Source organism: Neofelis nebulosa, chromosome 8, assembly GCF_028018385.1.
Source record: "Neofelis nebulosa isolate mNeoNeb1 chromosome 8, mNeoNeb1.pri, whole genome shotgun sequence".
Lineage (NCBI taxonomy): Eukaryota > Metazoa > Chordata > Mammalia > Carnivora > Felidae > Neofelis > Neofelis nebulosa.
In genome coordinates, this window is record NC_080789.1 from 58,431,422 (window position 1) to 58,457,012 (window position 25,591).

Below are 25,591 nucleotides of genomic sequence, written 5' to 3' on the forward strand. Positions count from 1 at the left end.
AAGCATGGTATAGACCAGCATTTAAGAGAGAAAGCGTGGTATAGACCAGCATTTAAGATGCCAGTGGCAGAAGACTAATAAGACTAAATGAAAGGAGCCAGGAGAGCAGGGTCACAGAAACCAGAGAGTAGAGTTTCCAAAAGGAAGGAGTCAAGAGTTGTGTCACATGTCATGGAGGGGTGAAGCAGACAAGGATGGAGAAGTGCCCATTGTATTTGGCAACCAGTGACCTTTGAGAAGCTGTGTCAGCACAACAAGAGCCAGTTCAAGGTGAGCTGAGGAATGAATGGGAGGCAAAGAAGTGGGGAGGGGAAGCTTGAGACTTTGTCAGGAAATCTGGCTGTAAGAAAACAAGATGGGGAGTCATGTATGGAGAAACACAGTAAAAGAACACTTTCGGGGCGCCTGGCTGGCTCAGTCAATAGAGCATGTGACTCTTGATCTCAGCATTATGAGTTTTTGGACCCCACATTGGGCGCTGGGCATAGAGAGTACTTTAAAAAAAATAAAAGAAACACACTTTTCAGGGAGACCTTACAAGAAGTGAAGAAATCACAAAGAAGATGCAAACCGCCCATCTGCATCACTTTTAGGTATTGTATATATTGGGTCTATGTAAGTATCTCAAGAATGAAGGATATAGAAGAGATTTGCTTTAGTCCAGAGAAGATTTATCACTTGTTAGATGCTCAACAGACTGAGCCACCCAGGCACCACTTGTTAGAAGGAAGAAAGGAAAGGATTAGTGCAGATATAAGTAAGTGTGTAGGTATGGAGAGGAGATGAAGAATTTCATGCTCAGTTGCCTTAATTGTTGCCTAAGAGAGGAGGTGAGAAAGGATGGTGAGGAGTTTTAACCACCTGCTCTGGGAGGCAGGGGAGGAAACCGAGTAAGGATACACAGAAGTGGTAAGCAACACCCAAGGGCCAGTTTGCTTCCTAGGCTTTCAGTTGCCCCGGTGTTTTGGTCTTGCAGTTTTCTCCACTCATCTCAGAAGCTCCGAGGCGGGGCGCCTGGGTGGCTCAGTTGGTTAAGCGTCCGACTCCAGCTCAGGTCACGATCTCACGGTCCGCGAGTTCGAGCCCCGCATCGGGCTCTGGGCTGATGGCTCAGAGCCTGGAGCCTGCTTCCGATTCTGTGTCTCCCTCTCTCTCTGCCCCTCCCCCGTTCATGCTGTGTCTCTGTCTCAAAAATAAATAGACGTTAAAAAAAAATTAAAAAAAAAAAAAGAAGAAGAAGAAGCTCCGAGGCATGAGCAGAGAGGACATGTAGGGGTAAGCTCTAAAATGGAGGTAGGGGACACCTGAGTGGCTCAGTCGGTAGAGCACGTGCCTCTTGATCTCTGGGTTGTGAGTTCAAGCCCTATGTTGGGTGTAGCGCTTACTTTATGAATGAATGAATGACTGAGAGAGAGACAGAGAGAATGAGCCAGGGAGGGGCAGAGAGAGAAGGGAACAGACGATCTGTAGCAGGCTCCGCACACTGACAGCAGCAAGCCCAATGTGGGGCTTGAACTCATGAACCGTGAGATCATGACCTGAGCCAAATTCAGATGCTCAACCGACTGAGCCACCCAGGCACCACTGGAGAGGGACAGAATTGATACTGGGACTGAGGTGATGGTCTGTGGGAAAAAATGAAGAGAATGGGATACTATTTTTTGTTAAAAATTATAAACAACCTAGATAGGCGTCCAGCAGTACCGGAATGGTTGAATAAATTATAGAATATGTTTTTGAAAAATTATATCTATATTTTAACGAGGCAAATCTACGTATGATGACACGAAGAAGTCTCCAGAATATGTTGTCAAGTGGGAAAAAAAAATGTGTGTAAATCTATAGAGAAACAACTGGAAGGATATCCACCACACTGTCAAATGCCATTACAAGCAAGTAAGGGAGTGAGACTGGGGAGGGATAAAGATTTACAACACCACAGAGTCATCGTTGAATTTATTTTATTTTCAAGGTATCTATGTACATCAAGTAAATACACACTGGGGTTTGTGCGGTTTGGTTTGTCTTCCACGCTGGCATGCAACATTTTGGCAGATGTGAGTGGGCAGGCCAGGTGCCCCTTTGTGGTGACCCTAGCTCTCCGAAAGGGATGCTGTGGTGGTGGGAAGGGGTGGGGGGATGTAGAGTGAAGCTTCTGGTGAAGGCCTTGTGTGTGTGTTCTTATTTATGTAAGTGAATTATATTTCCCTTACATCTCTCTCCTCATCTGCCCTACACCTTCACAGTTTCTTAAGTGTTTTAAAAGAATCATTTGGTGGCAAGATTAAATAAAGCCCAAGTGATTCTGAGGTGCCCTGTTGGCAAATCTTAGCTCAAGTCTACAGGGGCATAGGTATCTTCCTTCTTCTCCCATTGGGACTTTCCCTCTTTGCTCTAGGTTATGGGCTTGGGGCAGGGGAGGCAGATTGGAACCCCTTTCCTTCAGAGCAGTGGTTTTCAAATTACTTTACAGAACCCTCAGGTTCTAAACTCTTAGGACTATTCAAGAGCTTCTCCACCAAGGAAGCATTTTCCACCAAATAAAGAAAATGGAAACTGCCCAGATCTGCATCACTTTTAGTTATTTTTTATATCGGGGTTCCATAAAAGAGTTGTTTTGAAAAATGTTTGAATATCACTGCTTTGGATTTACTCTACACCCTTCTGGTATATTTTTCCCTGCATGTCTCCCTAATTGCTAAAAAGGGGCCCAACAGGTAACAGAGGAAGGAACTTTTTCCCTTGAAGGAGTCACAGGCTGATACAACCTATATTTGCCAGCTGGTACTCACACCAAGCTTTCTTTCCTGACTTCAAAACTAGGTGATGGTTGCCTGCTGGGGGATCCTGTTCTTCCACCCTACGTAAGACTGGGTATTTGGACATCAGGCTTTGTTTCTTGATTTGGAGTGACTTATGACCTCCACTCTCCATCCCTGCAGTTACCTAGAAAACCACCCTAGCACCATGTGGAAGGACACTAAAATAACAGTCCTATCAATTACATGGGGTGGTGCTGGGGAAAGAGCACTCCCCTCTAACCACCCTCCCCCCAGTCTGCTCTGCCCCTTTCTTTAAAGTGCACTTAGTACCAGATGGGGACATATTATCAAAGGATTTGTGTCAAGAGAAATTTTTTGACATATCATGGGGTAAAGTGAGGCTCTAGCCTGAAAGGAAAGCATCTTGAGATAGACATTTTGTCAATGAACTGGAAGGTCCCAAACCAAAAGGTGGAGATGGGAAGAACATGCAGCCCAATATGGGACAGAGAAAAGAATCCAGCTCCTCACCGTGGCAAAAAACACTTGGAATTTCCCAGTGTGTTCACCCCCCCAAACCCAAAGAAGCAATCATTGGCTATGCTTGCCTATAACTATCACCTGACAGATGAGCAACCATTTGATAGACTGTTGTGAAGAGTCTGCCTCCTCAAATTCTCAAAATATTTTAAGTTAACTCTAGATTCTGTTCATGAGTTCTGGGGCAGAGAATATCAAAAGGAGTTTTGAGGAGAAAGGGAAATAGTCCCTTGAACAATCCATGTCCTTGGTCATCGGGACAGGGGGGTCAGGGGACAGGAAGAGGGAGGCCCAAGGTACACTTTGGAGGGTAGAGTTGCACACCCGGACTCCCTCGGTTCAGATGAGGGGTATATGAATAAAATTCTACATGTAATTTAGCAGTCCTTCCATTTTACCCTCCCCTGTGCTATATGTGAAAGAGGAGGGAGGAAGAGTCTATTTCTGTATCTTCTTATGATGCTAAGACATTCTTCTGCTTAAGGCTTTGTGTGCATGTGTGTGTGTGCATGTGTGTGCGTGTGTGTGTGTGTGAGTGAGAGAGAGAGAGAGAGAGAGAGAGAGAGAGAGAGAGAGAGAGAAGGATCACAGCCCTCTAGCTCCCATTTTTCCTTTTACCATCTCCGTGACTAACACCACTCAGTGTGAGAGACGCGTGTTTGAAAGAAGAAACATTCACCCTCCTCCCTATTACCCCAAATGAGGAGGGTATACTATGCTTAGAAATTGCTAAATACATCATTAGATACTTAGAGAGTAAGACAGAAGGGAGAGACATAGCAGCAGCTTTTGATATATAGATACAGAGTACAAAGAGATACAGAGTAAGAGTAGACATCAAACGGTACAGTCAAACAACAAGGGCTGGGGAGGGAGTTGTTAGTATCAGAGACCACAGGTTTGCAGCATGCTGAGAGAAGAGGCCTCAGTCCCTCTTAGAAACTGGGGAAGAAAGAGAAAGAGGTCGTGAGGAACCACCTTGTAGCCCAACCGCTCAACAGGAACAGAGTGGCATTTGTACAAATTTGATTGACAGTCTTCTTCCTTGAATACCAACAACCAGACACTATTCTCCCAGCCCCTGCTCCTCTACCCCAGACCTTCACCTTGCTTCCCCATTCCTACTTCTCTGCCCCTCATGTCTTTCTGCCTGACTGTGTCCAGCTTACTATCCCAGAAAGCCCCTCGAGTGGGCTTGGCTTGGATGCAGCCCAGTAAGAGACTGACCATATCCTCTCGTTTCTGTGTTCTCCAAAGAGGGAAATAAAACAGACTCCTAGTGTCCAGTTCTGGGCCCTAGAGCAAGTGAGAAGCCTGGTGACACACAAGACCCAGGAAGGTGCCATCGCTGCTGGAAAAGAGGACTTGGGGACGGAGGCGGAAGAAGGGGGGCTCAGGGAGGGAGCATGGCTATTTTCCACCTCCACTGGGCAAGGTGGGAGGGGAGTGCTGACACTGCAGTATAGAGACAAAAAGTTAGCCTTCCTGGGGCATTTCCTGGAGCTTACTGGTAACATACACAGATACGAGGTGTATGGGACACAGGTGTAGGGATAAAGCAAACATCTCCTTTACTGGAGGTGTCTTAGTTCCAAAAATACCTATCCATCCAAAGTTATTTCAGGGTGGAGGCAGAGAGAGGGTTGGGATGATCTCTCAAGTCTCCTTACATCTACTACATTCCCTGACCTGGGCGTGACTCTAGATGGGCACCATCCCCGCTCACTCTTTTTGACATGTGGCAGCAGCCCCTAGTGGCAGCAACGCAGTACTGTGGTCATTACTCTAGCCAAAAGGAAAGCTTCAGGGAGATGGGGAGGTCAGTGTCCACAGCCCGTGGGCCAGCACCGAAGTAGCCCCTAGGAAGGGAAGGCAGGAGCTGAGGGACAACTACATATTAAAAGTTTTGAGACGATAAAAAAAGCAGGAGAAACGAAGAGGTTGAGGGCAAGACAGGAGGCACCCTGAGGCTGGTCAGAGAAAGCAGCCTGGAGCTACCTGAAAGTGCGGGTATTCGGCAGTCCGTGAGGGAGATTAGCTGGCTGCCGTCTCTTGGTGGAGAGGGAACAGCTTGGCCTGGTCCTCAGCCTCATAGCCGCATGGCAGGTCACTCCTGGAAGAAGAGACCCAGCACTGTCAGCTCCATGTAAAGGAAAACATTCCTGTCACTTTGCTCTCCTGGCATCCCTACGAGATAACAAAAGGCAGGGACTATTCAGGGTTTACAGGAATACAAGGAAAATCAAAGCTAGAGAGATGGAGCTGACTTGCGCAAGGTCACAGAGTTCCCAGAGGAAGCAGAGAAACCCAGGTCATCGGGTGGCCCTGGTACTTCCCCGGCCCCCATAATGGAGTGGGGGGGGGGGGAGCCGCGGATGGGATGGGGTGGGGGGGGGGACGTGCTCTCTGCCCCAAGAGGCAGGGGATGAGTAGATCTTCTGGAGAACATGGTGATGGCAAGAACGGTTCTCATTTCCTCCTCCTTTCCCCGAAGGCTCCAAGGAACCTCCAAGTAGGGCCCAAGCGAAACTGAACCATTTCTTCTAGTCCCACCTAGAGAGCCCAGGAGCAATGGGGACTGGTGTACCTGTTGTCATTGATATCTGTGGCATTTCCTGAAGAGATCATCATTGAGAACACAGGATTAGGAGAAGAAAAGAGACTGTTAGAAGCAGTTTCCCCAAACCCTCCCGCATCCTAACCCCTTAGAGAAAAAGGTAAGACTCGTTGGAATATAGCTGCCACCTGGGTCGCTATTCTCGACTACCCCAAGCTGCATGATTGTTTTATTTGAGAAAGGTCTCCCTGATCCCCCCTGAAGGAGAAGAGTAGCAGAAAGGCAAGAGAGGGTGAGGACAGGCACGGCAATGGGAAGAATCCGCCTCTAAGAATCCAAGACCCTGAAGTGATGGGCAGTGTTCAAGCTGCAGGCACAGGGTCACTTACTTCTCTTACTCTTTTCAACTTGCCCTGGGAATCCCAAAGGCCACTTGGTCACCCATCTTTTTCACTCACCATTGTCCATGTTGGCCTTCTGGTAGGAAGCCAAGGGACCTCCGGAAGACGTGGCCCCACTGCTGGTACAGGAGTTTGCAAAGCTGGATGGAGCAGAGGAGAGACACGCAGCCTCTGGTACCTGTCCTCCACTACTTGGAGGACCAGTAATCCCCTCAGTGATGGAGCCTCCCATCCCCAGAGAACAGAGGACAACTGCATGGCCACTGGCTGGGAAGGCAAGGCCCACCTTCTAACCATAGGTGTGAAATCACGAAAGGGTCACAAATGGAGCTACTTAGGAAAAGAAGTAAGTGTCACCCAATAACGGACTCAATCTTATGCCTTATAGAGGGCCGAGAGCCTTGGGTTGGGACTGCAACCCACGCCAGTGGCCACTCACTACATGTCAGAGGTGGAGCTAGGTGCAGCCTGCAGGTACAAATTCTGGTAGTTCTGGAAGAGGCTGTTGGTGTAACTGATGCACTCAGGGCTCCGGGTGCCATAGGGGTTGGTGGGTGATGATGCTGGGTAGTGGCCAGGCCGGACAGGTTTGGCTGTGGTAAAGAAAAGAAAATGACCATGAGGAGGCCGTCACCCCTGCAGCTGCCCTGGTCCCTAAAGTCATTTTGCTGGAGCTGAACAGAGGTGTTTATAAGATCATTCACTGTTACACGTTTGGGGGATGGTATGGGGAGGGGAGGTGATCCCGGGGTCGGGGTAGGGTAAAAAGCAACAATCTAGTTGCTCGATGCTTCGGAATCTGCTGATCTCCCCCAGTGGTAATCCCACCCTGTCGGCTGCCACCCACTTGCACTCACCAATCTGAGCAGAATGGCCCCGCTTGCCGGAGCTCTTATACCGAACGGCCTCCTTGATGCGGTCCACTTCTTGCTGGTACCGGCGCTTGTCCTTCATGGCGCCCTCCTTGGCCTCCTTCAGTGCACCCTCCAGGGCCTTAACTCTCTCAGCCGTAGCCCTAAGTCGTTTTTCCAGTTTAGGAAGCTCACAACGCAGATCTGCATTGTCACGTACCAGCTGTGGGGTAAGACCAAGGGAAGGGGCCAGAGGCAAAGCCAGGGACCCAAGAGAGCCAGCAGTGGAGTGTGGGAGTGCGGGGCAGGGAGAGAGAATACAGAAAAATCAAGTCAGAGAAGACGGAGACCGTGTAGTTTCCTCAAGTCCTTGTTCCCTTTACCTAACTGCTCTTCTGGCCACTTCTTTCCTTCTCCCTAAGCAAACAGTGGTCAGGCATTAAAAAGTTACATCATTTTCTGAACAGTGAAACATGCCAACTCCACTGTAGCCCAGAACTCCTGTGACAGTGCCCTGTCCTCATCTTTTCCTGGCCTAGATATCCGCCCCCTAATATCTCACAGCTTGTGCCAGACCAACAGCCCCAGGGCAACCATGGGGATGAGGCACCCTTCTCCCAGAGATGGCTTTGTAGGCATGCGGGGGGCGGGCCAGCAAGAGCATGGTAGCAGTCTGGAAGGTGGATATGGCATTGAGTGCAGGTTAGGTGCGGTGCAGAGCAGGAGCAGAAGCTGGAATACGGGAGCCCCACCTCACCCCCGACCCACACACATACGCACAGCACCCCATAGGAGGGAAAGAAAATGTTTGAGGTCTCACAAACATTTGTGCTCATTACCTTCACATACAAGGGGTTCCTGGGCTGCCCCTCCTGCATTTAAATTAAGCTAGAGAGTGGTAGCAACCACTTGGCAGCCAGAAAAGACTTCCTGATCTTTTTATAGGGTTTCATACAATAACTGGGGGCCCTACAGACTGCCAGAGCCAGCCTCGGAAGATACCAGGTAAATGAGTATAGTGGGTTCCCACAGAGCTGGGAACACTTCTGTGCCTCTTTCACTCTGGACAATTTCAAGATTATAAACAATGCTTTGCTGTGGGGGCAGTTTGGCTTAATTAATAATAGGGCTGCAGTCCTGCCCATTTAAGATTCTATTTATTCGCTGAGGAAGTTTCTGCATCTCTCTCATTTTCCTTTCTAGTCTCGTCTCTGCTGAAGTAGGACATTATGAGGAGTCCTCCATTCTACAGGTGAGTAGTTTTTGATCTTTGGGACTTAGAGCAGAGGCAGATGCTTCCATGAGGAAAAAGGACACAGCCTGTGTCCTGACACATGCTACAATGTGGATAAGCCTGGAGGACATTATGCTAAGGGTAACAAGCCAGTGACAAAGCACAGATCCTGTATGATTCCACTTATGGGAGGTACTGAAAGGGGACAAAATCATGGGGACAGAAAGAAGAATGATGACGGTGGCCAGGGCCTGGGAGGCAGGGGAAATGGGGAGTTACTGTTGTTAATAGGTATAGAGGTGCAGTTTTGCAAGATGATAGTGATGACGTTGCACAACAGTACGAATACAAATGCACTCAATACCACTGACCCTAAAGTAATTATGACGGTAAATTTTATGTGTGTTTTACCACAACAAAAACACTGGGGAAAAAATAAGCAATATGACATCCATTTGGACGGAGAAGGAAAGTGAACACAGAGAAATGAAAATAGGAAGGCGCAACTGATTACAAATGTTTCTTCCCTTGACTTTCAACTTTTCTGTAATGTTGTTACATTGTTATATTGCTTTATAATAAACAAAGGGGGGGAAATGATAGTGTAGCCCTTTGCAGGTCCAAATAAAATACACAAACCTGCAGATTGTCACTGGGCCACAGTTCTGGGGCTTTTCCTTTTATTATATTTGTGAAAAAAGAAAAGGTGTACCAAATATTTGCTAAATATGCTGGGCATTGCACTGAGAAATTTAAGCTCCGATTTAGTGAGAATATGAGTTTTGTTTTGTTTTTATTAATTTTGAGAGAGAGAGTGCAAGTCAGGAGGGGCAGAGGGGTGGGGGGGGGACAGAGAATCTGAAGCAGGCTCTGCACTGACAGCACAGAGCCCGATGCGGGGCTGGAACTCACGAACTGTGAGATCATGACCTGAGCAGAAATCGGGTGCTTAACCGACGGAGCCACCCAGGCAGGTGCCCTGAGAACATGAGTTTAAATCTAATGTTAAGGTGGATTGAAAGAAGGGAATGAAGGATAGATTAGGGTTTATTTTATGAATCAGAAGAGCCAGTTGATACACTGCCACAACTGTCTTCAAGGCTCAGATATTTGGCACTAGGGAGGGTGCTCCTGCTCTGTCCTCGCCAAACATTTCCTGTCCTGACTCCTCTGGACTGCCCCTTCTGCCTCCCCACCCCATACCTTTGAAACCCAGTCATCCACCTAAGGAACCGCAGCAGCAAGGAGGGGGACAGAGAGGCAGCAACTTAATACACAGGAGTTTCAACCGGCCCCGATCAGGGGGTGGTTGGGCCATCTGGAGGACATCCTTTAATTACCCTGCATGCCTGCCCCAGGCCTAGGCAGATGGAGTTTTCTCCATGAGAGAAAGCCCAACTTCCCCGGCTTCTGTCTTGTCCCATCATTTCCTGTCTCTGACCAGTATCCCTCATGTGGTGCCACAGCCCCATGCCTCTGAAACCTCTGTCAGTTTCAACCTCTCCCTCCACATCCATAGGCCTGGGGAATTTCACTTTGAGCAGAGGCAGGCAGGGAGCTTTGAGAGGGGAGAACAGGCATGGAACAAAGAACAAGGGAAAAGTGGAACCAAATACGGATAAAGAAGGGATTCGGAGGAAAAGTCAAAGGGAAAAGTAAGGAAGACATGCAAGTAGGTTTTCCTAAATCCAAGGGGCCTCAGAGGACTTGGGTCTCCTCGGCACCTGGCCTCAAGAGTTCTCTTCACCCCTGCCCCCTTCGCTTACCTGTTTGTGAACCTTTGTAAGCTGTTCCAGGTTGTTCTCAAGAAAGGAAATCTTCTGCTTTTGGGAGTGAATCCCCCCACTGTCCTCGGGCTCCATTTCTGCACTCTGATTAAAGATGGAGGGGTTAGAGAAACTTGAGGACAGGAGGAAAATATGGGGGCTGTGAAAAATCCTAGGAAGGCACTCACTTTCTTGACTCGAGTCGTGACGTCTTGAACGAACAGTTTGCGAAGGTTGTGGAGGGTCTGGAGTTCCCGGGCCTGGAAAGAATGGTGAAAAATTGGGGATGGCCAAATTACCAGGTCAACTTTTTCACTTCAAAATTATTGGAACCTTCAGTCTGCCTAGTCAGGTGAATCACTCATCCTTTAGGAAAAGATGTGTCCTGATTATGCCACAGACTGAATCTGCATAAGGAATGGGATTATAAAGAAATCAGGGGGAAGAAATGAAGTCCCCACCTCACCCTGTTAACTTGGTATAGACAAACCACTCACAACTGTCTCCTCCAGACCCTTGAGGTCCTGCTTGGACTGTTCATGTCGCTCATACAGAAATCTGGGTAGAAGAAGGAAACACAAGAGTCCCTCAGGACAGTCCCTCCTCCCTTTCTCCTCCCTCTCCATTCCTTTGATCTATACTTTATTATTATTTATTATGCAAATTACCCTGTTCACTGTGTAAATTAGAAAAGAAAAAAAGATGAATTTCATAAAAAGCCCATAATTCTACTACTCACAGATCAAATCACCATTAACATTCTGGTGTCCATCTTTCCCAACTCTTACTTCTTCTTCTTCGTCTTTTTTTGTTTTTGTTTATTTATTTTTCAACATTTTTTATTTATTTTTGGGACAGAGAGAGACAGAGCATGAACGGGGGAGGGGCAGAGAGAGAGGGAGACACAGAATCGTAAACAGGCTCCAGGCTCCGAGCCATCAGCCCAGAGCCTGACGCGGGGCTCGAACTCACGGACCGCGAGATCGTGACCTGGCTGAAGTCGGACGCTTAACCGACTGCGCCACCCAGGCGCCCCTGTTTTTGTTTATTTATTTTGAAAGGGAGAGAGCACCAGCTGGGGGTGGGGGAGGAGACAGAATCCCAAGCAGGCTCCACACTCTCAGCACGGAGCCCGACACGGGGCTTGAACTCCCAAACCGTGAGATCATGACCCGAGCCAAAATCAAGAGCGTGACATGCAACCCACTGAGCCACCCAGGGGGCCCCACCCCCTCCAGACTCTTACTTCTATGCGTGTACAGCCCCCCAAAACTTTATGGGATCCTACCATTCATACTGTTTTGTAACCTGCCTTTCACACTTAAGAGAACATCACAAACATCTTTCCGTGGCAGCTAACAGTCAGTAGAGGTCCTTTCTGAAAGTCTCTCTTTGTTTCCCTTCCCCGCCCCATCACGTGACTCTCGAGGTTGCCATGTGCACATCTGCATCGCGCCCTGCCTCTGCCGGTGTGAGTAGCAGTCTGCGCCAGCGCAGGCGGCGGGTTTGCGGGCAGATACCCATCACTCACGTCAGCTCCTGGAGTTTGCTGCTCTTCTCATGCTCTTCATTCTTCAGCTTCTCGTAGTCAGCCTGAAGCTTCTCTAGCTCTAACTGGAGCTTCTGATTCAGGCTGCACAGGGCAAGGAGGTGTCGGAGAGAACAGAACGATGTCAGGGACCGGGAAAGGGAAGACCGGCGCTGCAAACATTTTCCTTCCGGTACAGCCGGGCCAAGTCGGGACTGATGCGTCTACCTTTGGATATCAGAGGCAGACGCAGGCCGCTGACAGAGTGAGGAACCCTGAGCTATCCAATCACAAGAGCTCAAGGAGAGGGACTAGTCCTCACTCCCGTGTCTCCTGGGGTTGGGTGATAAAGCTGTGGCATCGCTGGGGGAGGGGCGCTTGGAAATGAGCAAAGCAGACCTTGGGCCAAGAGGGAGCACGCGTGTGGGCAGAGCAAGGCAAGAGGACCCGGGGAGGCCGGGGCTGCCCAGGGGGGACTCTTACTCTTTGAGCTCATCGATAGTCTTCTGCTTCTCATTGATCTCGTCCCGGAGCCGGGCCAGCTGCCGGTGATGGGCCTCCCGGTGACTCTCCATCTGCACCTCCAGGGCCTTCTGCAAACAACCCCACCGCACACTCAAAGCCGGACTCCCTGACACCAGCTTGGAGCGGGCCGGCTCAGCCCTGCCAAGCCCCAGTGGTCCCCTACAGCTTCCCCTCTCACCTTCACTTCATCTGTGTCCTGTGTGTCTGGCTCCTTGTCCTTCAGGGCCACTTCATGCACAGTTTCTGAGGGAAAGAAGGAAAGACAGCTTACCTCACACCTACCTCCTCAGGAAAGAACTTCCATTTTGTGACCAGAGCTCCGGGTCGGGCAGGCGACATCTACCCAGTATGGACCCTCCGTGATGTTCTTCTGGGTTAGGACAGTCCAATTGGACACAGCAGGGAAAGAGATCAACGGAGGGTTTATGGTTCGTGTACAATAAGCTCTGTGCAAAAGCATGCTAAGTAGCGTATGAGTTGGCCTCCGTGGTGTCAGTCTAATGCATTGGATGAGTGTGCTGTCAGGTGGTTTCTTCTGATGTCTGCCACTTTTCCTCCCTGCCCCCTCTGGGATCTCAGATCCCAGGATAAGTGGTTTAGAGGTTTAAGAAGGCCTCACCCTGGGCCTGGAGCTTGGCCAGCTCGTCACTCAGGGAGTCATAGGACTCTTCCAGATGCCGCTTCTTTAGCTCCACGCTCTGCATATACTCTGTAAGCGAGCGGATCTTCGCCTCGTGCTAATGGGGGAAGGGTTGGTGAGAGGAAGAAGAAGGGTGGAGTCAAGGACACAACTCCAGGCAGCACAGACCTCTGCAGCTCTCCCAGGCCCTCCCCTCCTGCTGCGCCTGCCTGAAGACACAGGGCCAGAGGCCATTTCTTTGGACCCTTCCTTTAGACCCCATCAGCTCAGAGCGTGCTATCTCCTCTGACCCTTCACTTCCCTGGCCTGGACCCTTCCCTGCCACCCCAGGCTCTTCTCTTCTATCCTTGACTTTGGTTGACCCTAGGTCCTTGACATGAAAGTGGGTGCTAGGAGTTTTATCCCACAAGCTACAGAATCACCCTCCTTCCCATTGCACGCAAAGGCCCTCAATGCCCAGCGCTCACCTGGGAGATGAGGAGCTGACAGGAGGAGAGTTCCCGCCCAGTCACTTCCATTTTGCGATGACATTCGACTTGCAGGTTCTCTAGCTGCCGGCAGCGCTTGACCACAGACTTGACTTCTGATTTGATTTTGCTGATATAGAGTCGGGCCACCGTGAATTCCTCCTCGATGGCTCCGCTGATCTCCACCGGCTGCGGGGTGGGGGAAGGCAGGAAGAGGTACTTCTCTGCTGCAGGGAAGCTTTTGCCCATTCCCTTCCACCCTGCCTATCCCCGTGTACACCCCCACACACAGGGATTCGGGTGGGACAAGTATTTTCTAAACAACTTTTACCTGCCATCACCTGGCATTTCGTATTAAATCCTTCTACCTGCACTTAAAGATCCAGTTCCGACAATCGCCCTCTTCCATCTTATAAAGCAATATGATTTTCTTTTGCAGTCAAACTGTTCTGCCTGATCACCCAGATGGGTCATTTTCACTGCCACAGATTTGCATATATCATTCTCACATCTGTGCCTCATCTCTAAAGCCTGCTATAGGCACATCTCCATTCCTTCTTTATTCAGCACCCTTTGGAAGGTGTATTTACAGTTGAGTCTGTGCAAAATTCTACTTGTTTTCCTGTATCTAGTTTATTTTTTTTTAATTTTTGTTTAGTTTTTGAGAGAGAAAGAAAAAGAGCACGAGTGGGGGAGGGGCAGAGAGAGAGAGGAACAGAGGATCGGACGCAGACTCTGTGCTGATAGCAGAGAGGCCGAGGTGGGGTTCGAACTCACAAACCAGGAGATCATGGCCTGAGCCGAAGTCGGATGCTCAACCAACTGAGCCATCCAAGCACCCCATGCTAAAGGCATGTTTCCCAGATCTCTGGCCCACCTTCCTCAGCATCCCTGAGGGCCTGGACTGTCCACCCTGCATCCCCCACCAGTGCCCAGAACAAGAATGACCTGAACAAGATTCCTGCCTCTGTCTCCACTCACCAGCTTAATCTCCCCGTTGCCCACGATGACACTGAACTCACTCAGGTCCTTCATCAGCCCATTCAGCACCTCAGCAATGCGTTTTCGCTGGTGTCCACTGACCTCCTGTAGCCGCTGCAACTCAGACTCCAGGGACAGCATGGTGGCCTGGGGACAGCCCCTTAGGTCATCCCACTGCCATCTTCCTACCCCCCTGCCTAGCCCAGGCAGAGGCCTCCCCCTCATACATGACCCTGAGGGCTGCTACAAAGAGAACATGGGCCCTGCAAAAGGGTTTGGAAGAGACAGGAGTCAGGAGGGCAGTGTGGTGACAGGTGGGAAAGGTTCCCACAACACACCACACAGCAGTGCAAGGGTACAAACGTGACGCAGGGGTCGCTTTGGATGTGGGGGACGTTCTGGAGGCCAGGGAGCTCTTGCACCCCAGTCAGCCACTCACCACCTTCTGGGATAGCTCATCCACCAGAAGCTGGTTCTGCTGGCTCTTCTCCTCCACCTCCTGGGACTTCTGGTCGTAGTTCACGGCCAGCTCCTCCAGGGCCTGTAGCACTTCCTTCACCTCATCCTTAGCAGCGTCATTCTCTGACTGCAGGTGGCTCAGCTCCCGCTGGACCTTTTCATTGTCTCCTCGGGTGGATACCAACAACTTCAAGAAAGAGGTAAGGCACGTGAGGGACCACCGTTATGGTCCCCTGGTCTGGGGAAGCTCAGAGCACTACCCCAGAACAGGGTCCCTCTGGCACCCGAAGCCTGGAGCGCACAGCTCTAGGAGAGGAGCAAGGGCCAAAGTGAAAGTCAGGAGGAAGGGGGGTGTAGGCTTCTTAGAAGCAGGACAACAGAAGGAAGAAGCACCCAGACTCCAAAAGCCGTGGTTTACACAAAGCCCCAGTTAAGTCCCCAGACTTCTATAGTTTTGGGGCGTGACTAAGTCCTAAGCAGAAGACTAAGCCCTTCCTCGGGAACACACCGCTCTCCTCTCATGCCTTGTCCTCCTTCCCATTACCTCTTCCTGGTCCAGCATCTGCTGCTTAAGCTTCTCTATGAGCTGGCTCTGCTGGTTGATCTCATCATCCTGTTGGAGGCAAGGGGGGAAGAGGGAGTGAAGGAAGGCAGCCCCTTCCACTCTAGATGGATGGGGTTGGGGCCAGAGGTCGGATCCTGACAAAAATCCAGACTGGTCAGGCTTTGAGTTAGAAACCCCAAAACCTAAAACGAGGTTTTCCCTTCAGCCTCTCACCTCACTCCTACCCTCACTTTCAAATTCCTTTCTTCTGGAAGATGATCTAACCCTGCCAATACCCAGCAAAAGCCTTTAGATTAAAGGACACGGCCTCTAACCAAGAACTCCCACTTTGGTCCTCCATTCTAATCAAATCATTCAAAAGCAAAGTCTTATGCATCAAAGGCAAAGATAGACCTTTCAGGGTTACTTATAAGAGCAAAAACAAACTACCCAAAACAAAGAAAACTAGACGCCTTGCAGTAAGCAAGTGGTTAAATAGGTTTTGAATAAATAAATAAATAAATAAATAAATAAATAAATAAATAAGTTTTGAGAAATGGACTTTTAAAATGCTTTTAAAATGCTTTTACAAAAAAGATTTTTAATGAAAAAATACTTTTATGAAGAATTGTTAACAAGGTAGGAAATTGCTCCTTATAGAATATGGAATGAGGAAATGAGATGCAAAGTTACACACACAGTGCATCTCAACTGCATGCTCTATGTATGAAGAAAAGCAAAATGTTGGTAGTGTTATTTCTGAATGGTGTGATGATGGGAGACTTAAATCTTCTATTTATTTTTATTTATCTTCCAAATTTTTTTAATGTTTAATTATTTTTGAGAGAGAGAGAGGTGGGGGTGGGGGGGTGGGCAGAGAGAGAGGGAGACACAGAATCCGAAGCAGGCTCCAGGCTCTGAGCTGTCAGCACAGAGCCCGATACTCGAACTCACGAACCGTGAGATCACAACCTGAGCCAAGTTGGATGCTCAACCGACTGAGCCACCCAGGCACCCCTAATTTTTTTAATAATATGGGTAACATACAGTGTTATGTTAGTTTCAGATATATGATACAGCAATTCAACAATTCTAAATGTTAGTCACTGCTATCTTCCACATTTGCAGTAATGAGTGAGCATTTGTCCCTTTTAAAATAAGAAAATATATATATGGGGCACCTGGGTGGCTCAATCAGTTAAGCGTCTGACTTCGGCTCAGGCCATGATCTCACGGTTTGTGGGTTCGAGTCCCGTGTCGGACTCTGTGCTGACAGCTCAGAGCCTGGAGCCTGCTCCGGATTCTGTGTCTCCCTCTCTCTCTGCCCCTCCCCCGCTCACGCTCTGTCTACCCTTTCTCTCAAAAATAAACATTTAAAAAAATTTAATAAAAAAAATCTTTTAAAGGCAGTAGAAGCTAATTCCTTAATCCCTCACTTTTCATCCCCCTGGCCTCCCCTCTGTGCCTTGGATGTCCTCACCTTGTCATCGAGCTGCTTATAGAGGCGGCGGATCTCCTCCTCGTATTTCTGCCTCTCCTCAGGTGCGATGCGCACCACGATGGACGAGTTGTCATTCACGGGGGTCTCCTCACAGAGCTCAGCTCCCAGGGCTGCATCGTCTCCAGCCAGGCGCTCCGTCTCAGGCACGTTCTCTCCTGGCCAAGGGGCAGAACAAGGTGAGGGACAGGAGGAGACAGAGCTGTATCCAGGAGTCCTTCCTCCCTCGCTCCTCAACGCCAAGACCTCCGGGCAGGTCTCCAACTCTGTTGCCAAGTGCACCTTCAACCTTTGCTGGGGGGTGGGACAAGGGTGGTCAGCCCCCTCTCCCCTTCCCTCATGACCACTCTACTGCACGCCTCCAGAAACACAACCCTCCTGGGAGGTTCGCCTGTCCTTAAGCACCACCCCAGACAGGGCCCCTCTGGTCCCCCAAGCCTCCTCCTCCCACAGTCTCTCGCGCCCACTGGAACCCTCTCTAACCGCTGCGCCACCGGCTCAGCTCAGCCTCCAGCTTTGCGATCGTCTCTTTCTGAGCTTTTGTCTTCTCTTTCTCCTTCTCATATTTCTTCTTCCACTGCTCAGCAGTCAACTCCAGATTCACCGAGGCAGTGTTCTTAATGGTCTTTGCCCTGGGTGAGGAGAACGAGGAGATGAGACCTCCACGAAGGCTTACGTGATCCTGAGGGGTGAGTGCAGCAGGGGCTGGCATAGGGACGAGGGACTCTGCCACTGACCGCTGCCCAAACATCAGGGTCGACTTGGTCTCCGCATCGTTGTAGCTGGACGGTGAGCAGCAGATGAACATAGTTGTCCGGCAGTTTCCTCCCAGAGAGTCCTGGAGGATCCGTGTCATTTTGCTGTCACGATAGGGAACGTAGCTTTTCTGGGGGAAGGGGGGAGATTATGAATCAGGACAATACTCAACAAGGGAATCAGAAAGGACAGTGGTGCTGACTAAGGATCGCACACCCCATGAACTGGGCGTGATGAGATAGCAGCGGCAGCAGGAGGAGAAGCTGGAAGACGGGGTGCAGCCTGCAGAACAAGGGGGCCTGAGGAAAACTCACTGTGCCCTCAGCCAGCGCGGAGATGACGTTCCCGAGGGCTGACAGTGACTTGTTGATATTTTTTGCTTCGTCCAACACGGCTCCCTCTGCTCCGGTCTTGCTGACCTACCAGAGAATTAAGGGATGAGTGTGTCATAAGCACTGCAGAGGGAGAGGACTCTCATGGCCTCTTCTCCATGTAGGGAGATTCAGTGCAAGAGGGGCAGGGGCAGGGAAAGAGAACAGAAAAGGCCCTTCCTCTGTTACCCTAAACTCTCTTGCCAAAAGCTACCCACATATTAACCGAAATGTCCAGAAAAGGCAAATGCACAGAAAAAAAGTAGATTAGTGGTTGCTAGGGGTTGGGGGAAGGGAGCATAAGGAGTGACGGCTAACAGGTGATGAAAATGGTCTAGAACTAATGGTGATGGGTGCACAACCTTCCAAATATCCTAAAACCCACTGAACTGTATGCTTCAGAATGGTAAACTTTATGGTATGCGCATTATATCTCAACTAAAAAGTTATTTTGATTGAAAGAAAAAGCTCCCCCCGACCTCCTTGCCTACCCACCCCACCCCCAGGCCCCCAACCTTCTCGCTCCCCGCCAGGTCCACTAGATACAGCTTCCCACTGAGCTTCTGCTCGGTCTCCATGTTCTCCTGCTTGATGTTGATGAGGAAGATGCTGTGGCTCCGAGAGCTGTGTTCGTTCATGTCTGCAGGACCAAGGGAGGAGCAGTCCCTGTACTAATGCCTGTGGAGCCAAAGCCCTCAGCCCCCAGCTTCCACTGACCGCTGGCCCACCCAGAGAGAGAGGGAGCCGGTCAGGACTAGCCCTGCCCCAGCGTCTCCCAGGCAGCTGGGTTGCACACACAAGGGCAGCCTCTTCTTGCAGAGGACACAGTCTTCCCTCGCTTACTTCCAGTCCCTCAGCCCCAGAGGACGCAGACAAGCAGCAGACTCCCAGACTCGAGAGCCCCTTGTATCCCCACTCACTGGTGACAGCCACGTGACGATTTGATTTCCCCTCATCAATCACATCTAAAATCTCCTCTGGGCTGGACACAAAGCGTTCAGTACAACCCTGCGGGGGCGGGGAGGGCAAATGGACAGCAACCTGTGAACGTTGATCTGCAAATTAAATTACCTACACACTGCCCACGTGACCTTTCAAGACTGTCTTTTCCGAGCCCTCGGACTCTCCCTGGTCCCTGAGCACATCTCACTCCTCCAAGCTATCTGCCCTCCAACTTCTGGGTCTCTGGTCTATCTTCTTCCCACAACCCCACTGGTCAATACACCCACCCAGGTGCCCCTGTCCCCACTCTCACCTTGACGAATGGCACCCGATTCTTGTCCTCATGCACAGATAGATTTGTCTTGGTCACTGAATCAAGACAATGCAGGGTAGGCAAGGTTAGCATTTCCATCCCCAACCCCACACCCTGTAGTCTGCTGACACAGTGGTTTCTTCTATGTGCAAAAGAGGAGAAAGACTTCCCCATGAAGCTTAACGTCCCTGCCTACACTGAAAACTCAGTTTCTCCTCCTCCAGGATTCTAGCCTCAAGGTTCCAGCTGGCCTCAGGCTGTTTCTATGCTCTGGGTGAGCAGGCTCACCTTGCGTGTCTAAGCTCATCTTCTGACCCTTTGTTTTTGGAAATTCTGGTTAGTGGAGGCAAGGAACATAGGTATGAGTGTGTGTGCCCTCTCTTGCCAAACAGCACGCAATCCCAAGAGCAATGTGACCTTTCTTTTCTTTGCCCTCCTCACACCCCCACCCACCCAACGGGATTAAACTCACCATCCAGAAGGTCACGAATTTTGTCCAGGTAAATCTCAAAGTAAGAAACCTGGTTAGGGAGAAAGTGAAGAGGGCCTATCTTAAATCCGATACAAGAATCTCAAGTGAATGTGACTCACTCAAACGGTGGTAGTAGGAGCGAAAGGGCAGAAGAGAATATCTTAGCAGAGAAGAAGAGCTGAGGTGACTAGAGCAGGAAAATAAGTTGGGGTTCCCAGGTTCTCAGTGGGTTCATGTTACATCTTCCCCTCCCAGGCCCCATCTGAGGATGCCCAACTGTCATGCTGTGATCACCTTGATGTGGAACTCAAGGTTTTCATCCATGGAGTAAATGTGGTTAAAGATGTCTCGGGCAATTCGAGGAATGATTCCCATCAGCTGAGGGTCATGCAGCTTTCCCTGGGGAGGAAGCATATTCCAGAATGAGGTTGGGACTCAGAAAGAACGAGACAACTCAAGAATGCAGATGAACACAAAGGTAATAGCTGATAAGAAGACCATCTTAAGGTAGGAGGCAGTCACTGCCATGTCTACCTTTTTAGTGGATCAAGGAGAGAACTGAGTAGCCCTTTTAACTCTTATTGTAGCTGCTTTTCCAGATGAAAAGGAAAAAAACTGGAATAGTGGAAAGGATGGAAAACCGCAGCAGGCTGGAGGGATTTCACTAAACTTCCACAACAGTAATGCTCCTCACTTCGTCCTCCAGATCAAACAAGCTTGATTCCAAGATCTTGCCCCACACTGAGATTCCTTGGCTTCTCATTATCACTCCCCGCTCTTCACCTTTCATGAAAGTCAGAACCCTCACCTCCATGGTATGTGTTTTCCCTGAGGATGTCTGTCCATAAGCAAAAATGGTGCCATTGTAGCCAGCAAGGACATCTGGAAGAAATGGCAGAGAAAGAGCACTGGTGGAAAGAAGTGGGGTAGGGAATGGGAACCTGAAAACATACATTCTAAAAATATATCCATTACCTTTAACAATCTGCATGGCGCATGCATGATAAACTTGCTCCTGGGTCGTGTTTGGAGGGAACACCCGGTCAAAGACATATGGCTTCCCCTAGAATGGAAATAAAACATGGCAGACATCAGCAGGCAGGGTGTGAGGGAGAAGAAATACTGCAGCCCCCTTTCATTAGTCTGCAAAGGCACCTGTCTTTCAACCATCCATATCCATGGATGATTTGGGGGGATGAGGGAAACTAGAGAAAGAGGAGCAAAAGTTAGTACTGACAGCAGGAGTTGTGCCCATGCACTACTGAGTGTCATTGAGAAGTGTCATACCATGAGTTCGTGTGAGGGGATCTTAGTTTTCATGTGACGATTTAGTACTCTATCACTCCAGGCCCCTCCCTGGGAAACCAAATGGGAAAAGACAATAGGGCCACAGGCTGTGGAGAGTGAAGAGCAATTCATTAACACTAAAAATCTACCTCTAGCTTTAAAAATATCTTCCTCAGGGGCGCCTGGGTGGCGCAGTCGGTTAAGCGTCCGACTTCAGCCAGGTCACGATCTCGCGGTCCGTGAGTTCGAGCCCCGCGTCAGGCTCTGGGCTGATGGCTCGGAGCCTGGAGCCTGTTTCCGATTCTGTGTCTCCCTCTCTCTCTCTGCCCCTCCCCCGTTCATGCTCTGTCTCTCTCTGTCCCCAAAATAAATAAAAAACGTTGAAAAAAAATTAAAAAAAATAAAAAATAAAAAATAAAATAAAAAGCATATGGACAGAATTGTCTTAGAAAAAAGACATGGAGGGACTATATACAGAACTGCTAACGGTGGGTATCACTGGAGAGCAGAATAACAGGAACTTATGGTTTCAACATTTTTTCTGTGATCTTTAAATGTTTTACAGTGACAACATATTGCTTTTAAACTAAAAATGTAAATTATTACAGGGCACCTGGTCCATTAGTCTGTGCTGACAGCTCGGAGCCTGGAGCTTGCTTGGGATTGTCTCTCTCTCTCTCTCTCTCTCTCTCTCTCTGCCCCTCCCCTGCTCATGGTCTGTCTCTCTTCTCTCTTCTCTCTCTCTCTCTCTCAAAAATAAACACTAACAAAAATTTTAAATGTAAAATATTAAAGAAGATGGTAGAGAAAATGTGTAATGACAAGACTGCACAAAGTACTGTTAACCAAGAAAGTAGTTTTTAAAATAGTATGCAGTATAGGGGCGCCTGGGTGGCTCAGTCAGTTAAGCATCGACTTCGGCTCGGGTCATGATCTCACGGTTTGTGAGTTCGAGCCCCGCGTCAGGCCCTGTGCTGTCAGCTCGGAGCCTGGAGCCTGCTTCGGATTCTGTGTCTCCCTCTCTTTCTGGCTTTCCCCCCTCACACTCTGTCTCTCTCCGTCTCAAAAATACATTAAAAAAAAAAACCCAAAACATTAACTAAAAAAAATGTTTAAATAGTATGCAGTATAAAAAGCAAAAAGAAAAGTATGTAAAGGATGAGTCCCTTTCTGTAAAAAAAAAAAAATGTATATGTATGTATGTATACCTTGCTTAGAAAAGCATGTTAATAGTGGTTATCCTTGGACAGTGGAATTTTAGGAGTTTCCACTTCCTTCCGAAAATGAAGGGCACCTGTCCGGCTCAGTTGGGAGAGCATGCAACTCTTGATCTCAGGGTCGTGAGTTCGAGCCTCGCTTTGGGTGCAAACATTACATTCTTTTACAAAAAAAATTTTTTTAATGTTTATTTTTGAGAGAGAGAGGGAGAGGACAGAGCGTGAATGGGGGAGGGGCAGAGAGAGAGAGGGAGACACAGAATCCAAAGCAGGCTCCAGGCTCTGAGCTGTCAGCACAGAGCCTGATGTGGGGCTTGAACTCACAAACTGAGATCATGACTTGAGCCAAAGTCGGCTGCTTAACTGACTGAGTCATCCAGGTGTCCCTGTAAACATTGCTTTCTAAAATGAAAATACAGGGGCGCCTGGGTGGCGCAGTCGGTTAAGCGTCCGACTTCAGCCAGGTCACGATCTCGCGGTCCGTGAGTTTGAGCCCCGCGTCAGGCTCTGGGCTGATGGCTCGGAGCCTGGAGCCTGTTTCCGATTCTGTGTCTCCCTCTCTCTGCACCTCCCCTGTTCATGCTCTGTCTCTCTCTGTCCCAAAAATAAATAAAAAACGTTGAAAAAAAAATAAAAATAAAATAAAATAAAATAAAATGAAAATACATAATTTTTTAAAGTTTATTTTCTTTGTTTTGAGAAAGAAAGAGAGAAAGCATGAGCAGGAGAGGGGCAGAAAGAGAGAAGAGAGAGAATCCCAAGAGCCGTTAGCTTAACCGCATGAGCCACCTGGGTGCCCCCAAGATACATAATTTTTAAATAAGAAAATCTTAAGTTTTTCAAACAAAGATATTAATATTCTTACTACATAAAGAACTCTCATAAATCAGTAACAAAAAGATAAAACTCAACAGAAAAAATGGACAAGCACTATGTACTAACAACAGAAAATTATATACAAATGTTCAATGTTTTCTTCTTCTTCTTCTTCTTTTAATGTTTATTTATTTTTGGGAGAGAGAGAGAGAGAGCACGCGCATGACTATGGGAGGGGCAGAGAGGGAGACACAGAATCTGAAGCAGGGTCCAGGCTCTGAGCTGTCAGCACAGAGCCCAACCCCAGGCTCAAACTCACAAACCATGAGATCATGACCTGAGCCAAAGTCAGAGGCTTAACTGACTGAGCTACCCAGGCACTCCCAATGTTCACTGTTTTCAAACTAAAACAGTAACATCGTTACTCACTTATCAAATTGAAAAACACAAACTTAATTATAATACCCAGTGTAGGTGAGGGTTCAAGGAAGTATCATTTCCACACAATGGGTACCTTTATCCTTTTCTGGTAAGACAGTATGTCCATTCAATTTTTATGGGGCAATTCAGAAATACATAATCAAAATCCTTGAATTATGCATATCCATTGACTCAGATGTTCTACTTCTAAGAATTCATGCTATGAAAATATTTGTAGCAAATATGTAGCTACAAGAATGTTTATTATCATGGGGTGCCTGGGGGTGGCTCAGTTGGTTAAGTGTTCAAATTTGGCTGGCATCATGATCTCACAGTTCATGGGTTTCAGCCCTGCATGGGTCTCTCTGCTGACAGCTCAGAGCCTGGAACCTGCTTTGGATTGTGTCTCCCTCTCTCTCTGCTCCTCCCCCCGTGCTCGCTCTCTCTCTCTCTCTCTCTCTCTCTCTCAAAAATAAATAAAATGTTAAAAAAATGAAAAGAAAAGAATAAGTTGTTTTAAGAAGAATGTTTATTATCACACTGTTTATAATAACAAGAAATTGAAAACAACTAAAGGGGAATAACATTTTAGGGGACTTGGTTGATTAAATTATGGCATGTGCATATTTTTATCCTTTGCTGCTATTTAAAATGATGTCATAATAGAACATCAATAAATTTCAAAAATGTGTTAGTAAAAGAACAAAACAGCACATACTGTATTATTCCCTTTGTATGATGTTCAAGAAAGGACAAAACTTAGCTAGTGATAGAAGTCAAAATAGCAGATGCCTGGGGGTGATATTGACAGGAGGGGGCTAGAGAGAACTTTGAGGAGTGATAGAAATACTCTAGTTTTCAATCTGGGTAGTGGTTACATGGGTGTCAAAATATGTTATAAAATTCATCAAACCGCTTAAGATTTGTGCACTCACTGAATGTAAATTATATACCTCTTATAAAATATGACATCATAAAATGGTGTTATTATAGTGGTTCTTAAAAATGAATTGATACACAACCTCATTATTAAGATAAATGCATATTAAGACTATGAAATACCACTTTAACCTATCAAAGTGGCCAAAGCATTGCACTGGAGAAGGTATATATAAGCTGGAGCCGACTCTGTGAGAGGCAATTTAGAACCAGTTCTTAAATTTTTAAGTGCATATATATACTTTAAGACCTCAACTTCCAAAAATGTATTCTATATAGACATACTGCACATATGCAATATGTACACACACACACACACACACACACACACACACACACACACACAAGATCATTTAATTGTTTGCAGTAGCAAGTTAATAGGATAACCCTAAAAGTCTACCAATAAGGACTTGGTTAAGTAAATTATGGCATATCCCTACAACAAATTATAAAGTTGTTAAAAAGAATGAGATGTATCTTTATGTGCTGATAAGGAAGACTCCTAGACTCGTTGTTAAGTGGAAAAAAAAAAAAAAGTAAGGTACAGAACAGTATGTATACTATGCTTCCATTCTTGTTAAAAAAAAAAAAAAAAAGTACATGCACGGGCACCTGGCTGGCTCAGTCAGTACAGCATGTGACTTTTGATCTCAGGGTTGTGAGTTTGAGCCCCACATTGGGTGTGAGATTACTTAAATAAAAAAATTTTTTAAAAAGTATACGCACGTATATATGCCTTTGCTTATAAATGTATAGTATGTTTTTAGAAGGATCCATAAGAAACTGGTAATCAAAGGCAAACTGGTTGTCTCTTGAAAGGGGAACAGGGTGGCTAGAAAACAGAGGTAGGAAGGAGACTTACTTTCCATTGTATACTTCTTTATATCATTTGAATTTTATCACTTGTGCATGTTAAGACTTATGCAAAAAATTAAACATTTAAAAACATAAATAAAATTATGTAAAATATTTAATGATAGTAAAGTAGTAATCATAGTAATCATAGTATTGCATATAATACTATGCAAAAGAATATATAGTTTATGATACACTTTTATTAAAATTAATATATGCATATATGCAGCAAAAACTCACTGGAAATAAATACATTAAATTGTTAACAGTGTTTTTCTTGGGGTGGTGGGATTTTGAGTGATTTTGAGTTTCTTGCATGTGTTTCTCTTTGTTTTTAATTTTGTCAACAATTAAAATATGTTAGTGTTGCAATCAGACTATGTGTTTAATATTATTCAAGAAAAATCTACCTTAATTCTTTTTTTTAAGGTTTGAGTGAGTTTATGGATT

The 25,591-nt window shown here is 47.5% G+C and overlaps 1 protein-coding gene across 3 annotated transcripts in view; it reads right to left on the bottom strand.

Annotated features, from left to right (window-relative positions):
• Positions 1-1,944: 1,944 nt before the first annotated feature.
• Positions 1,945-25,591, bottom strand: part of KIF5A (kinesin family member 5A) — a 29,971-nt gene continuing 6,324 nt past the window's right edge. The window contains exons 2-30 of one of the 3 annotated variants that reach the window (XR_009265598.1): positions 20,583-20,670; positions 20,416-20,489; positions 19,902-20,006; positions 19,608-19,656; positions 19,136-19,191; positions 18,801-18,888; positions 18,396-18,520; positions 17,824-17,928; positions 17,491-17,639; positions 17,237-17,385; positions 16,736-16,911; positions 15,256-15,324; positions 14,692-14,898; positions 14,253-14,399; positions 13,272-13,460; positions 12,784-12,901; positions 12,343-12,407; positions 12,123-12,232; positions 11,643-11,744; positions 10,609-10,669; positions 10,300-10,371; positions 10,112-10,216; positions 9,549-9,569; positions 7,118-7,334; positions 6,700-6,853; positions 6,318-6,400; positions 5,890-5,917; positions 4,992-5,415; positions 1,945-4,244 (exon numbers count right to left, since the gene is read on the bottom strand). Coding sequence is in view for 1 of the 3 variants with exons in the window: in XM_058742242.1 (XP_058598225.1) it covers positions 5,337-5,415; positions 5,890-5,917; positions 6,318-6,400; positions 6,700-6,853; positions 7,118-7,334; positions 9,549-9,569; positions 10,112-10,216; positions 10,300-10,371; positions 10,609-10,669; positions 11,643-11,744; positions 12,123-12,232; positions 12,343-12,407; positions 12,784-12,901; positions 13,272-13,460; positions 14,253-14,399; positions 14,692-14,898; positions 15,256-15,324; positions 16,736-16,911; positions 17,237-17,385; positions 17,491-17,639; positions 17,824-17,928; positions 18,396-18,520; positions 18,801-18,888; positions 19,136-19,191; positions 19,608-19,656; positions 19,902-20,006; positions 20,416-20,489; positions 20,583-20,670 (2,991 nt within the window). In the remaining 2 variants the exon portion in view is untranslated. The remainder of the gene's footprint in view (positions 4,245-4,991; positions 5,416-5,889; positions 5,918-6,317; positions 6,401-6,699; positions 6,854-7,117; positions 7,335-9,548; positions 9,570-10,111; positions 10,217-10,299; positions 10,372-10,608; positions 10,670-11,642; positions 11,745-12,122; positions 12,233-12,342; positions 12,408-12,783; positions 12,902-13,271; positions 13,461-14,252; positions 14,400-14,691; positions 14,899-15,255; positions 15,325-16,735; positions 16,912-17,236; positions 17,386-17,490; positions 17,640-17,823; positions 17,929-18,395; positions 18,521-18,800; positions 18,889-19,135; positions 19,192-19,607; positions 19,657-19,901; positions 20,007-20,415; positions 20,490-20,582; positions 20,671-25,591) is intronic. The other 2 variants (XM_058742242.1, XR_009265599.1) reach the window with 2 other exon arrangements.